The sequence below is a fragment of the Amphiura filiformis genome, chromosome 1 (assembly GCF_039555335.1).
Source record: "Amphiura filiformis chromosome 1, Afil_fr2py, whole genome shotgun sequence".
Classification (NCBI taxonomy): domain Eukaryota; kingdom Metazoa; phylum Echinodermata; class Ophiuroidea; order Amphilepidida; family Amphiuridae; genus Amphiura; species Amphiura filiformis.
Window position 1 is genome coordinate 52,880,287 of NC_092628.1, and position 15,545 is coordinate 52,895,831.

Below are 15,545 nucleotides of genomic sequence, written 5' to 3' on the forward strand. Positions count from 1 at the left end.
TGCACACTGATCCTTTTTTAACATAAAACTAAAAGAAAAGTGACATGCTCAAAATACGGTGAATTTTACATAATTCATATGTCAAATGTTTGTTATGTCATTAATGATTGACAGTAATAATAGAAATGAGAATTTTCAAAATGTTAAGTTACTATAAATAAACAGTGTAAGTAAGTGTGCTCCACAGAAGCTTAATATTTATACACATAGAATATATAAGAACCTAATCATCAGCAGTTTTGCTTGACAGCCTGCTCACGTTATATCACTTATAGGTTATACATACCACTAATAGGCCTGGGTGATACATGGAAATACGACGAGTAACTATTTGTTTGCATGGCATCTGAAAAGACTGCATTAAAATCGCTGAAATTGATAGCCAAAAAGTACTTTTTAGGGTTTGATGCTTCAAAATGGTATATTTTCTCTCATTATATGACATTTTTGTTCTAATTTAGTACCAAAATTCATACTTATATTCGCCCTACCATATTGTAACTTTCAGCCTCGAGGGCGCACTGCCATTTTAAGGTGTTTACGGTTCAGTGCCTTAAAACAAGAAAAGTCTCAGGTCAACCTACGTTGAGTTTTTGATCATTTGGCATCTAAATCATATAGTTTCACCTGATATTAGTGGCATTTAACTGTGAGAGTTCTGAATATGCGAAAATTCCACCCGAAATTAGCCATTTTGCCATTGAAACCTGTGTAATACATAATTAGTGGTATTTAACCTGTAGGCACAGTGAAAGCAGTGCAGTCACCTGATATCAAACATCCTTAAACATTTAGTAGTGCCTGTAAATATGGTAAGGAGCACAGCATCAAATCCTTCTGCATTTGATGTAATGGTGGATAGTTCTGGTAAAACATAGGCAGTGGCGTAGCCAGGACTTTTTCCTAGAGGGGGCTGAGGGTGGCAAGGCAACATTCAGGGGGGGGCTTTGATGAAAATTGTCAAAAAGGGCCAAAAAGTACAAAAAAACTTGAAATCATAAATATCGGGGCGGCCAGCATCCTATAGGGGGGAAAGACTTCTTACAGGGGATCAGCTACCCCTTCCCCCCTTGCATATAAGTCTGTACTGCAAATAAGTTGGGTGTGCATTTGGAGCAAATTTGTTATGATGTGATTAATAGATATATGCAATTGATTAATATTCAGAATGATTGCTAAATCGGACATCTTGATTTGGTCAAAAAGTATGGCCCCCCCAAACTTAACCATGAACGGAAATGGTGTGGAGGCATTTGTGCAGGCTGAAAATATGGGAGGCCCTCTTCATGTGCTTATTTTTCAAAATTGTGTATAAGTGTAAATGCTCATAGGGACTCTTAATCTAAAAAATGGTTTAAGGTAGAAGTCCATACAGGGGATGCTAATTATGGGAGGATCTCTATTAGAAAAGTAAGTTTATTTTTCTATTATTTTTCTATTCCATGTTAAAATATTTTGAATGTTTTATATACTACATTAAATTTTGAAAACAAGCACATGAGTTATACTGTCATCCTTATTTTCAGTGTGCACAAATGCCTCCTTGCCATATCCGCTCATGGATTAGTTTTGGGTTCCCTACTGATCCGCCCCACTTTTACTCTATCAATATCAAGACTTTATTGCCTTTGGAAACCTCAATTTTTCAATTTGCTATACTGTGTACTTTGTTTTCTCATTGGAACGAGGGTCATTCAAAAGGTTCCGAGTGTCACCTTCCAAATGGAGGCAGAACTATATACATTTTGCAGAGTTCTGGATGACCTAAGAACCAAAACAAGATTCAGTGCCACTGAAAATAGTAAAAAATCTTAAATGAAATGAATGAATCTCCCCTACATGTATGAGATTCAAGCTATATACATTATATACATCTGCAGGACGAAATTCCACTTCAACCCATCTGATTTCACCATTTATTTTGTTTATCAGAATTATTGTAGATAAGGCAAAAAAAAAGGTTTGTCTCAAAATTTGCACACGCATTTGTAAAAAAATTTTTTTTATAGTTTTTTAGGAAGAAATTCAGCAAAAATCAAGACTTTTTTCTCAAAATACCATAAAAATACCAAGTCAGGAATTAAAAAAAAAAATCGCATTTCGCATTTGTTTTCAAACCACTTGTGAGATTTGAGACAAACTTTTTTTTGGCCTAATGAGCTATTGTGTACTACCTATGTGTGAGACAATCTGTGGGCCAAAGGCAGCAAATTTGAACCAAGGGGTTCACATAAATATGTTGAACATGGCAGCATCCAGATTTAAAAAAAAATTAACAGGGAGTATACTTGGTTGCAGTTCTTATTTCCTTATCCTTTCTTTGCTAAAAAACAGTGGTCTTTGCTGTTCATATTTGTGTTTTAAACTATTTTTTTCTTTATAGTCAACCAAATGGCCTATAAATATCCTCTCGTATCTGGAGAGATTTTCTCTGGTTCGGTTCTGATGCACTGAATTTTGGTTTCATTGACTTTGAAAAAAAAAAAAAGTGTTGAAAATCTGGAAAAAGTCTATGGAAAATGGACTATTTGGGCTACCATTTACAGAAACAGATATAAGGCTTGAAACAGAACTGTTTGAATGCCCCTCATATTTGTAAGCCATAATTACTTCAATAAACACACAATTCTCCATAGAGGATCCTAATCCATAATTCTACCTTTCTATGTTTAGTTTTCATTTGGATTTTGCTGTTTTGTTGTATATTATTATTTGTTGTAATTTTTGTAAGGTGCTTTGGGCAGTTTGTGGAAATGCCCTACATATTAATAGTGTTCGCATGCAGATTGTTTTAGTCAGGTTAGGGCAGACTCCCCGGCAGAGTTAGGGTCGAGATATTGCCTGGTAGAGTCAAGATAGAATTAGTGCACATCTGAACAAAAAAAATAGAGATAAAGTTAACCAAACCTTATCCCGACCAATTTACCTCTGAAAAATCGCAGAGATAAGATAGACGGTTAACTCTACTGAACTAGTCGGTGTAGTGGCAGTGTGGACAGACTTGCCTAAACTACCTGAGATTTAAAAGAATTGAGATTTGGGCATCAGTTGAAAGCTCTCATATCTCTCATAACCCCATTAAAATGTTAGACCAGAGATATGTTTCCTTCATATGGAATGAACAAATAACCCTTTAAAAAGGGATGTGCAGCAACAGAGGTTAGCTTTAGTTGTATATGGAACTGTATTTGCAATATAGTAACCATTCATTTTCAAACAGCTTTTAATTCTAAGATATATTCTGTTAACTTTACTGAACATGGACAATTTTTGTTGCAAATTGATCAAAATGTATAAGAGATCAAATATCAAAATAAAGTAGGCTATTAATTATTATCTGGGGTGTGGCTTCATTTAAGAATTAGAAAAAGGGGTAAGTATATACTGCATAATGCCAATTTCTCAAAATCTATATGAGAAAACATGTTTTATTTGGCCTACTATGGAAATATACCAAGAACACATGCATTGTAAAGTTACAGTGAATACAGATAAACTACCGGTACTCTAACAAATTAATGTCATCAATTTGTCTCTTTTATTGAAATCTTACAGCCTTGTCGTTTTGGTCGATCATGCAACAGGAAAGACTGTAGATTTATGCATCCGCAAGTTACTACTGGTGCCGCCTTGAGATGGACTAAGGAAAAAAAACATATAAGGTAAGTAGGCTCGGCCGGAATTAATGGTATATGTGTGACAAAATTACTCTTGCCTATCTACTCACCCAGCCAGTCACACACAAACACATCTTCAATTACTGAAACAAACACATGTAAAGAAAGGGTACACCAACTAATAAACTGTGGGGTGAAAATTAGAGGCTTCATTGCAATTGAATTTTACATATATGACAGCATTCAAGCTTTGACTTACATTTGGCGGACACGCTTGTGAAAAAAATATTTAGGGGTGAAAACAGTCAAAATTCTAGATTGCTTAAATGTTTCTAGGGATAAAATGTCACATATTTTCAGATTTTGGCACTTAAAACACCTTATTTTTCACTGATTTTGAGAAAAATTCATTTTTTGGTCCAATTTTGGCCGAAAATGGCCGTTTTGGGGTGACAAATATTTTGACTTGCTGATTTCCTGTGAGTGTATGAACATGAAAACTACTGAGTAGTGCCTCATTTTTTATGCTAATTATGTGACAAAGGTACGTTTGTGATATTCAAATCATTAAATGGGATGAATCTGTTTCTTTATTTCTGTAACAGGGTTAGAAAGTTGGGGGTCAGGGTGACAATTGATTTGGGAAAAAATGCAATTTTCGCCTAATTTTGAGCTTGAAAAAGCCATAACTCCTCAATGGTATGAGCTATTGAGATGCTTTTTGTGTCTTTTTGTTCAGTATTTCACTAGCTAAATAGTGGTATAAAACTTGACTCAGTTAAATATACTGACAAAAATTAAAGTAGTAATATGTTACCCCTACCCCTAACATTTCAAGTGGTGTGAAAAAAATAGAGGCCTTCATAAAAAAAAGTCCTTCAAAACTGTGAGGTTTAAGGCTAAACAAATATAAACTTGCTATAGCCAAGACCTCCCCCTAGAGAGTAAGTTTATATTTGTTTAGCCCTGAGAGTCCCAGTTTTGAAGGACCTATTTTTTTTGCGCCAATTTTCGCTCAAATTTGAGGACTTCGGGCAGAAATATGCCTGTACAGAGCTATGGGGAAAATTTTCAAGTTGACAATTATGCATTTTTTATGTCAGATTCAGTTTCTACACAAAATGTCACCCCAGAAAATGTTCCTTTAAGTAGGATATCTTTCACTTTAAGTTCCCACCATTCTGTCCGCCAAACGTAAGTCAAAGCTTGAACGCTGTCATATCATGTAGAGCAGATGCGGTGGGTGACAAAGTCATAAAAGCAAGTTCTGATCAGAATGACAATGCTAATGCTTGACTATGCTTTGGGGATCATGAGATCATGCCTGAATGTTTTACCTGGTAAAGGCAAACCAGCAAGTTTTAGAAATAATAGTGCCGCAACTTTTTGATTAGTCACACGACACATACAAAAGTATTCATTGTTTAAACAGAAAAGAGGCGAGGAATCTGTTATAAACACAGATTGGTGTAAAATCAACCATTTTGGAGAAATCACAAAAGACATGTTTTGCCCCATTTTTTAGAACAAACTATATTACTTGTTAAAAAATTGGCCATTCTGTACCTTTTCTGAATTTTGTAACTCCATCTAGGGACAGTTTTATTTTATTTTTGGATATCGGCCTTAGTTTTTATTTATTGACCACATAAGGCAAACATATAGCCCTATTGGCTAGTCATTTTTAGTCAAAGCCTAGTAGTGGGATTAACCCTAACGGCCTAATGGCTTTTTGGCGACGGGAAGGGACAGAATTAAAGGAAGGAATAAAGAGAGAAAACAAAGAAAGAAGTTGTTTGCTCTGGGTGGGATTCGAACGCGAGACCCCTTGCATGCCAAGCACTGGGTCAGCGAAACCGTGCCTATATATCACTTAGGGCAGCACATATATCAAGTAGTATTTTGTAGTACCTGATATGTTTAGGGTTAAGGAAGCCTATATTGAGTTTCGATAGTGGTAACCTAACCCTAAAGGCCTAAGGGCTTTTTGGCGACGGGAAGGAATAAAGAGAGAAAACAAAGAAAGAAGTTGTTTGCTCTGGGTGGAACTTTTTGGGAGGGAAGAGAATTTTCACCTAAGGCAAGCCCAAGGCTCAAACCCTCACCGATCGTATCTCCCGGCCGACAGCACAACGCCTTAACCGCTTGGCCAGATTTAAATTCAAAATTTCACAACTTTGTTGAAACTAATTCCCAAAATATTCCTCTGGTCATCAAGATTTAAAAAATAATATTGACCAATCTATGACTTATCAGTCTGAATTAAGTTATTAGTGAACTCTTTGAGTAAACATTGTGTTGTGTTATCTTTGAATATCAGTTTTGTTATGTTTGAATTTATTTTGATAAGTTGTACACTAAAAAATCAGAATGATGTGCCGATCAGTATATACGTCAAGTTTGTTCAAGTTCAAGTATTGCACCTTGGCAAATACAATCAATTTCAACCAAACACACATTGTTCTCAGTATGAATGACAGAGTTGAAGGTGCAGGTGTCTTCACACTGCAGAGAATAATAATTAATACAGTATCTTTTGTATATCGTTGATATGGTAGACCTGTACCATGCCATGCATTGTTCAGATTTTTGGCGGAGAGTATACAATTTAAAATTTCATCAATTTATCTATTTACTTTTTATTTAAGAAATAAATGGTAATGTTTGGGCAAAAAGGTAATATTTTCTCTTTAAATTGCTCTATTTTGCGCTAAATTAATAGAAATAAAGGTTGCTGCCTTGTCCTTTACACTCATATAATGTGTCCGATTTAGGACGCTCATGTGACGTGTTTGGGCAAAATCATTTTGAATAATGGAAAAGGAAATAAGGCCAAAAAAAACCAAGTTTGTTTCCTGTAGCGCGCATTTCGCTTTTTTTGACGGCTTTTTTAGCATTTAGATTTTTTTTTTTCACTTTTGAAAAAAACAAAAAAAATCGCAAACGAGCTTAGTGAAAAACTACTGGAGAAAACATCACACATTGTTTTAATACTTTTTTAATCTGCAGGTTGAAAGGGGATCATAAATATTCTTGAATATGAAGAAATATGATTTTTTTTTTGTCAGAGAGACCCACTGTAAATTTCCATTCCAATTTGCAGCAAAAAGGTGTTTTTTTTCTCATTTGAAGACATGGATTATAAAAAAAATAAAAATAAAAAAATGCATTTTGCATTTGACTTTTTTGACCTGCTACAGTCAACAAACATGTTTTTTTTTTTTTTGCCTAATAAACGGTTGTATAAACGCCACTAGAGTTCAATCACTCCAGTGAAAACACATAAAACCTGGTCAGGGAGAAAGAGAATTAATAGATTTACAAGATTGAATGGGATAATTGTTGAGCATCAAAAGCATCTTGACATTACTTTATGAAGTGGAGGAGTGATGAGATGTAGAGAGTAAGTGGAACACACTAAAGCAGTATTCAGACTTTTTATTGTACGTACAATATTGTATGCAATCTATCTTCGTTGTTTAATCTATTGCCATTCTATTTCCAGTAATGTTTAAGTTCTAACGAATGTTTGATGACGTAAAATCGATAATATATTTCTACTAGATATTGCATGTAACTTATTATCGATTTTTCGTCATTAAACATTCGTTATAACTTAAACATTACTGGAAATAGAATGGCAATTAAGATTAAATAACGTAGATATGTTGCATACAATATTGTACGTACAATACTCGGAGTCTGTGGAGCGCTTTATTTAGTTATACATCCCTATGTAAATCCTCACATACTATGTCAAAACAAGTACACGAGCACTTGATATTCTACTGAGGTGATGAAACCTAGACCATGATAGACTTGCTTGAGTGCAAACCACTTGATCAGGGTAGATTTTGACAGTTCCTATACATAAGTACAAGTGGTTGGCTGACTATTTGAAAGTGTGCTTGTTTTGAGGGTTAAGGGGAAAGATTCTAGGATAATGACCAACAATTCTTGTTTATAGCATATATACTATCTCAATCAGGGTCTTAGCTAGGATTTGACAAGTGCCCGTCATTTTCACAAGTACAATCTGTTTAAAAGTTGCTATGAACCTGGAGCATTACAATGAATGTTTAAATTACATCAACAATTAATGACATAATAATTACCCTCCCCCCTCATGGCTTTCATTCTAACTGTTGTTTAGCTGGGATTTTTACTTTTTAAGAACAAATCGTTTTATCAGAAAACCTTCCTGAAGAGTCAGTCACCTTAAAGTAAGAAATAATTGTTTTATCAGAAAACCTTCCTGAAGAGTCAGTCACCTTAAAGTAAGAGAAAACAAAGTCTAATAAAAACAGGGTACGGTGTGTGTGTGCTTGAAATCAAGTTTAGATTATAAAGCACATGTCCGTCTAATTGTCACTAATTGTCATTGAGACACATCTTTTAATTAGAAAATAGTGGGGAAAATATGTAACAATGCATAGAAAACGTTATTGCAGCTTTAAAAATGATAGATTTTTACTGAAAGTAAGTATTATGCTTTTAACATGGGAAGGTTGCTAGAAAAAATATATGCATTTGAGCTCGAAGTGTTGTACTTGAAAACTTCAATAAGCATTGTGAAGGTGTAGTAAAACTCTAAAAAGGATTTAGAGTGTTCAGCAAATGGCTGTTTTATTGACTTACAGGCAAATGACATGTGAGTTAAACTGTAGATGTTATTATTACTGAGGGGCTCCTTGCTCAATTAAAGGCAATCTCAAGCAAGCTTGTTATCCATTATATTATATGTATTTGATTTTAATTTTACTACTTTAGCAGATAGGTATCCAAATGCCAGTGCTATTATAATTATAAGGGCTCACCATGAATGAACAACCAGGAATGGATTGGGAAATTTGGCGATAAACACCCTACTCTCTATGAAACTGACTGCCAATGGCTTAACATCCCCTTCAAAGGACAAAGTAATCCCATGGTTAACCTTATTATAAATGCACTATGGGAAAGAGAGGAAATCTGAATATTTCATTAGATCTTATTTTGCTTGGCGTACAAAGCTCAGTTTACCTGTTTAGCCCAGGGGTCAAACAAAATACATAAAAATACATAAGAAATACATTACAAAAAATTTAGATCCAAACGGTTCGTCTCTCACCCAATGACTGCATATTTTGTACATTTTGCTCTCACCGAATGCCACAAATGATACTCTCACCAATGACCCCATATTTTCTTTATATTTTGTTCTCACCGAATGCCCCTTACTGTGAAAGTGGCAGCACAGCACCTATATCCATTCCATATTGATGTATTGCGCAATCTCTCCCCCCCCCCCATATTTTTCTTGCCCCCAGATAGCCCCTCACCCACTTTTGAGGCAAAACCACAAAAATTACGTAAATTTTCACTTTTTGCCTTGCCCACCCTGAAATTCACTTTGCCCCTAATGCCCACCCCCCAATTTTCCTGGTGCTGCCACAAGTTCTACACATACATGTACACGACGTCATCATAAACGTGTAGTTTAATCTTGTTAAGGTATGTGTTACATAAAAGCTAGGCCATTTTAGGTCATTTTTGAAATGTTCAAAATGCTGCTTCATCCTTGTGATGGACTTTGATGTAATTTGAGTCCTCGGGCACGTAATTCTGTGGAGTTGAAAGAAATTTGAGGTCAAAGGTCATGTGTGTCATTTGGAGTCATTGTAAGTAACATAAAATAGTGCTCATTTCCTCAGCAATGTGTAGATGTTCTCAGACGTTTTAAAAAACGAATGTTTAGGAGTGTTTGAAGGGTCATTTGATGTCATAAAATGCATTCACATCTGTGGGAAGCAATTTTCAAAAATGACCTAAAATAACTTGTTGACCTTAAATATAAAGCACACCTTTTATGTGTTCCCAAAACTTTGGTGACTGTTGACCTATTGTATTAGAATCAGACTGGGAATGAGAAATATAACCATTAGCACAGAAGTGATTTTGATGAAAAAGATCATATTTATCAATGCAATCTCTGGAGCTTACCCTCTCTACTCAGACACTTTAGGTAATGGAAAAATAAGAAATATATCAAATAAATATAAATCCCTTGACAGGTATATATGATCGCAAAGTGAGCTGGATAGCTTGATAGATTACCTATGCATTAGATCTCGTCAACACCTGCCTTTAACACAAAAATAACATTTTCAGAAATTGTAATCATGTGTAACTTAAGATTTTTAACCTACCCATGTAATAATGTGCTAGGTTAATTTTCTTTACTGAAATGAACACTTAATTGAGGTTCATACACTCTTAGATAGCGAGAACCAATCAGAGCAAGCGTTAGAAAAATCCAAACCATGCATTGATTGTGTCTAATTGCACTCCTCATAGGCTTGATTCATTTTTCGGCGGGCAAACAATGAATTCAGAGGGTCTAAGGAACAGCCAGCGGCTCTGAAAAAGGGGGTCGTCGACGCGGCACATACCCGTATAGCTGGGAAATGTGAGTGCCCCCCCCCCCCGGGGTTGATGCATTTATATTTGGTTCTATTTTCCAACATTTTTAGTGATAATTTTGTTATAAAGACAGCATAAATCACATGTTTTATTCTTCTCGTGTATGAAATAGGTTAATTAACTTGTATTACTTGCTGCTCGAGAAATTAGACAAAATATTGCACTTGCGCTGATGTTGATGCGTCCAATGCACTCCCCCCTTCGGGGCTCGTGCACTAGACGCATCAACATCAGCGCGCATGTATTATTTGTCTAATTTCACTCCCAACAAGTAATACGCGTTCATTAACCTATAAATAGCCCCATCATTAGCTCAAGTCATTTGGTGGTTGAAATACATCTTAATGCACTTGGTGATAACCATTAGGGGAGGGTTGCAAACAAGGGTTCAATGTTTTAATCCTCTAAGCACTACCTGCCGATCTAACATTACCCCTGATTGGTCAATTACATGATATCTTCATTTTAATCACCAATCAGAATGGAGCTTTGCGAATAATTCACCTCAATGTTTTTGTGTGGTGAAATTATTTTAACAATATTGCTGATTGGTCCAATTGATAATGAAAACTTCTTTTTGACCAATAGCAGGTAGTTCTCATAGGGTTAATCAAGTCAAAAAATGACTTGATTTTGTCCATTTGTACTTGCATTGGGTCACACTTTTTATTATTAGGCCTGATGAGACACCTCAACTTGTGTGGGACACATTTTAATACAGGTTAAAGTAAATTAGCACAGTTGTGCAATAGAATGTACGTCACTAAAGTGAAATGTTTGAGGGACCTGGGAATCGTTACCTAAGCAGCAATATGAAATATACTTTGGTTAATCTTCACATGAAATTAAGTGGCCTTTTTCACTTTTTTGTGATGTACATAGTCATAATCTGTCTAGACAAAGAATCTGGTGAGAGGAGCTCTAAAGCATAAATAATGAATTGCTGTCTCTAGCATAAAAATCTTGTTAAGGTGGGTTGGAGGCAGAGTTGTAGACTTGAGTTCTGTGACTTGGATTCGAGTCATGACTCGAGTCACTATTATTGCGACTTGTGACTTGACTTGCAACTTTTGCAAAATGACTTGACTTACTTGTGACTTGGACAAAATGACTTGAACTTGACCAAAATGACTTGTAACCAATGCAAGTCTGAGGTTAACTTCCTGTAACATGAAATTCATGGATGTACATAAATTCATGAATTTAAGAATATTAGTACAATTAAATCATGATTATCATGTATGAAAAGAAACTGCACAAGAAAACTATTGAACTCCTTCCAAACATCATCGACTGTATTAAAGAAAAGTTCCATATAGAGTGTGAAACCAGACTTTAAAACTTGGAAGGAAAGTATTACCCGGGGTATTACCAGTCCTTCTCAACGACAAAGGGCAGAACTGCTTTTCCTTCATTTCATCAATAAGTCGGAGCATCCTTCAACTCTTGCAAGACGTCCCTGACAATCCTGGGAAGATAGCAACTGACTGAACCTGCAAACTCATCTTTTGAGAAAAATCTTTCAACAGCTCTTTTCAGAGCCACTCATACTTCTAAAAAGAGAATACTCCTGCCCCATTTATAACACAAATAAACTGTACTTTGCATAATTTCTTTGCATTCCTGTTACCAAGATTGTCTTTATTCACATAACTTGATTTTACTCTCACTCTCCACCTATCCCATAATATTTACACAATCCACATTGGTCTCTCTATATATACTAAATGAAATATTTGATACTTTTTTCTTTTAATTTGCATGTTGAGTAAATTTTTACATAGCACAATTTCGCCACATCACACAATACACGCTGTCCACTGTCCAGTGCCTGCCCTAACAATCTCTTTACATTACTCGGTTAATTTATGCTTATTCTACAACACTTTTTCATGATAAAAACAAATTGCCTCCACATTTATCTAATTATTTTCCGTACTCTAAATCTGAATGTTTCCCACTTTTATCAGCTAGATAGCAACACCAGCTCTGACTTTTCTACAAGATTTCTTTTGACTGTACACTTTTATACTAATATATATATACAATGTATTATCTCTCAACTTGGAACCCCCTCAATGCATCTTTTAATCATTTTCAATTTTGGATCAAATCTCCATTTATAATTATTTTGCTATCACTTTTATATCGGAAAGTTTCTACATTTCAGTCCCTAGGTTCTAAGCAAGAGAAATTGATTTTACAGGGAAAAGGTGTAGCTCACCATTTTGCTCATTTCAAAACTGAATTTGATCGGTTCCAATGCATAATTAAATGACTGAGTGAGCGTTACATAACAATAGCCATGGAGTGACAAGCATTCTGATTGCATCATTTTTTATTCAGGTGCATACATTTTGTATCAATGAGATAGCCTAGAGGGGAAATATTTGGTCCCTGTATGTGCTTATTACTGTAACCTTATACAAAATGGGACAATTGAGTTTGGTGGAGGTTACCCTTTTTCATGAATACTTTTGCAATATGCAGAGCCTTTAATTTAAGGCCATCATCGTGATTCCTTTGAATTAATACATTTTGTTACTTTTTAATTTTTAACAATTTCTTCCACCTGTTCTTCTCTTTTTTTTGTTTCTTTTCTTTTTGTTTCTTTCTTTCTTTCTTTCTTTCTTTCTTTCTTTCTTTCTTTCTTTCTTTCTTTCTTTCTTTCTTTCTTTCTTTCTTTCTTTCTTTCTTTTCTTTTCTTTTCTTTTCTTTTCTTTTCTTTTCTTTTCTTTTCTTTTCTTTTCTTTTCTTTTCTTTTCTTTTCTTTTCTTTTCTTTTCTTTTCTTTTCTTTTCTTTTCTTTTCTTTTCTTTTCTTTTTCCTTTCTTTTTCCTTTTCGTTTTCCTTTTCGTTTTCCTTTTCGTTCCTTTGTCCTTGAAGAATGAAGATGAAGAATATTGAGATTTACGACTTGCTATTTTTACATCTGTGGATGTCAGACGCGTGCTTTTCGTGTGGTGGATTTTGGAGAAAAAAACAACATAGAAAAAAATAATATTTACTCAATCCAGCAGGAATAACGTGCAAAAAGTGGGCAATCTTACTAATGCATGTGGGAGCTTTAAGATAAACTTTTAAATTAAGATGACCCAAGGGAATAAACTAGGACATTATTATTATCTCATGTCACACAAACTTGGCTTCAAATATCTGTTTGACAAATATTTGATGACCAAACCCAGTCACACTAGTCTTTGTCAAAGACGACTCGCTATCCCTCCCGACGATCCTTGTCAAGTGGGAAGGGGCGTGGCAGCGACAGCAGTCGGAGCGAGAACGAGCAGTCGCGGCGACCGGCGAAATCGTCGCGGGCGGCGCTATTTTATTACTGGGTATTTTTACTGATACAATATTTATGTGGGAAAATAACCAACGGGCCTTTCAGAAAGGCTACAGTCACACTGTCAAAAATTTACATCAAATGTTTTACTAAATGTTTTAGAACTAATGGGGAATACATCCAGTACCAAGAACAGGTGCTCAACAATATAACTTCTTAATATAAGAGGGTTAACTCCTGTATCATTTTTATTTTACTTTTCAGTGAGCGAGGTTTTGCAGCGAAGACAGTTGAGCAACAAATCCTACCGAGTTGATTCATGGAAATCCATCTTCTAAGAGACAGAGGTATTAAACATCGCACATTGCAGCTGTGTAGGATCAGTTTAAGGTAGAAAAGATGACAGGAATACCTCTGGTTTTGTATCCCATGATGGAATGTATGGCCAAGCCAGAAAAGCTTTAAGAACACTCACAGAGAAAGCAAGTCCTGCTGGTTTATCATTGAACCTTGTTGTGTAAGGGCTGCTCAAAAGACTCTTTGAAGAAAAGGAAACTGTATGATCCTTTAAGTTTGGTTTTTGTTAGTTTTTTTTTGTTGAACTTGTCTTTTAGGAAATTCTATATCCTACTTTCATGCCCATTCAGCAGACATGTGTGAAAAACACAAACTCAGTTGGCTGACTATTTGCATACTACATGTAGCAAAATTAGACAAAGAGCCTTATTTGAGTGCACCTGTGGTATTGAATATGGTCAAAATTAAAATGCAGGAAAAGGGTTAAAGATGCTGTTCAGTTTCAATGATTTTCACAAGGGGTGCTAATTAGGAGAAATACAGTAGCCAAACAGATACCATGTAAACATCTCAAAAAAAGTAACTGACCCCCCCCCTTAAATAATGACAATCAATCAAAAACGGGTGATTGTATTACAAATCTGTAAAATGTGTTGGAAGTAGAATTTATTTCTGCACATTTTGACACCTCATTTGTAGCAATTGACTAAATATTGACGTCACAGCGTACAATTAAATCAATGTAACCCAAGATTTTAAAGTTGCAGTAAATTCTATTGATTTTGCATTCAGTGTAATGGAAGGAAATCTGTGTAATGATATCCGAGTGTTTTTGTATTGTAAAAATTTGTATGTAAGTGCAACTTTCAAATCCAGACCTCACTACATTCAATTGACCCCGGTCTTTTATTGTTTTCTGGGCTATCGTATCAAATGAGGTGTAAAAATGCGCAGAAATAAATTCTGCTTCCAACACATTTTACAGATTTGCAATACAATAGCCTGTTTTTGAATAATGGCCATTATTTAAGGGGGTTAGTTACTTTTTTTGAGATGTTTATAACCTTCTTGAGGGTTTTCTTGTTATTACATTGGTTCCTTTTTTACATTTGAAAGGAAAATGCAAAGATGAAAATTTCATTATTTATGGAAAATCCACAAAACATGGGATTTTTTTAACAAATAGGCTGTTGCAAAAAAAACCTCTCCCAAAAATGCAATTGTATATTCTGGTTTCTACTTCAAAATTTCATTCAGTAGATTAGTAATACATGAAGATCCTAATGTTAATGAAAGTGTGGTATAGTATTCTCATATTAAATATGTACCCGCATATAATGCTGGGAAGGTGAAACGGCAGTTGTTGTGAGGGAGGATTAGGAGAACCTCCCCACAGCAAGTTAATTCAGGATACATGTAGTCTTACCTATGGCAAGGATAAAGAGATGATTCCATGCTACCAAATACCAGTCCCATGATATGTATGCGTACTAAATTTGCCTTAAGAAAAAGTACTTTTTCTTCACAAGAGTGACTCAGTTCTTTGCCACAGCTATCACTATGATCCACAACATGCTCATCTATCAGGGCACAGTTCTTTAACCCCAATACATTTGTACATTCATTGAATGACCTTAAAAATTTGGGTACAAAAACTCATAGTCTGCAACTTGAGGTCAAATTTTACACTATGTGTATTTTTTGAGGTTATTGAACTATGCCATTGGGATGAGGCCATTGTGGTCCATAGTGTATGATGGTTGAAATCATCTCTTGCCTGATCTCTGTGAGGAAAAACAGTAGGTTGACCATCATTATTTTGTTTGCATTTGGTACTTGCATGCTCAATATTCAAAATCATGTTCGAGCTTCTAATCTACAGAA

At 35.2% G+C, this 15,545-nt stretch overlaps 1 protein-coding gene across 1 annotated transcript in view; it reads left to right on the forward strand.

Annotated features, from left to right (window-relative positions):
* LOC140148709 (zinc finger CCCH domain-containing protein 14-like) overlaps window positions 1–14,055 on the forward strand; it is a 76,038-nt gene extending 61,983 nt beyond the window's left edge. The window contains 2 exon segments of the mRNA XM_072170753.1: window positions 3,556–3,662; window positions 13,629–14,055. Coding sequence (XP_072026854.1) covers window positions 3,556–3,662; window positions 13,629–13,680 — 159 coding nt within the window. The 3' untranslated portion in view covers window positions 13,681–14,055.
* The last annotated feature ends 1,490 nt before the right edge of the window (window positions 14,056–15,545 follow it).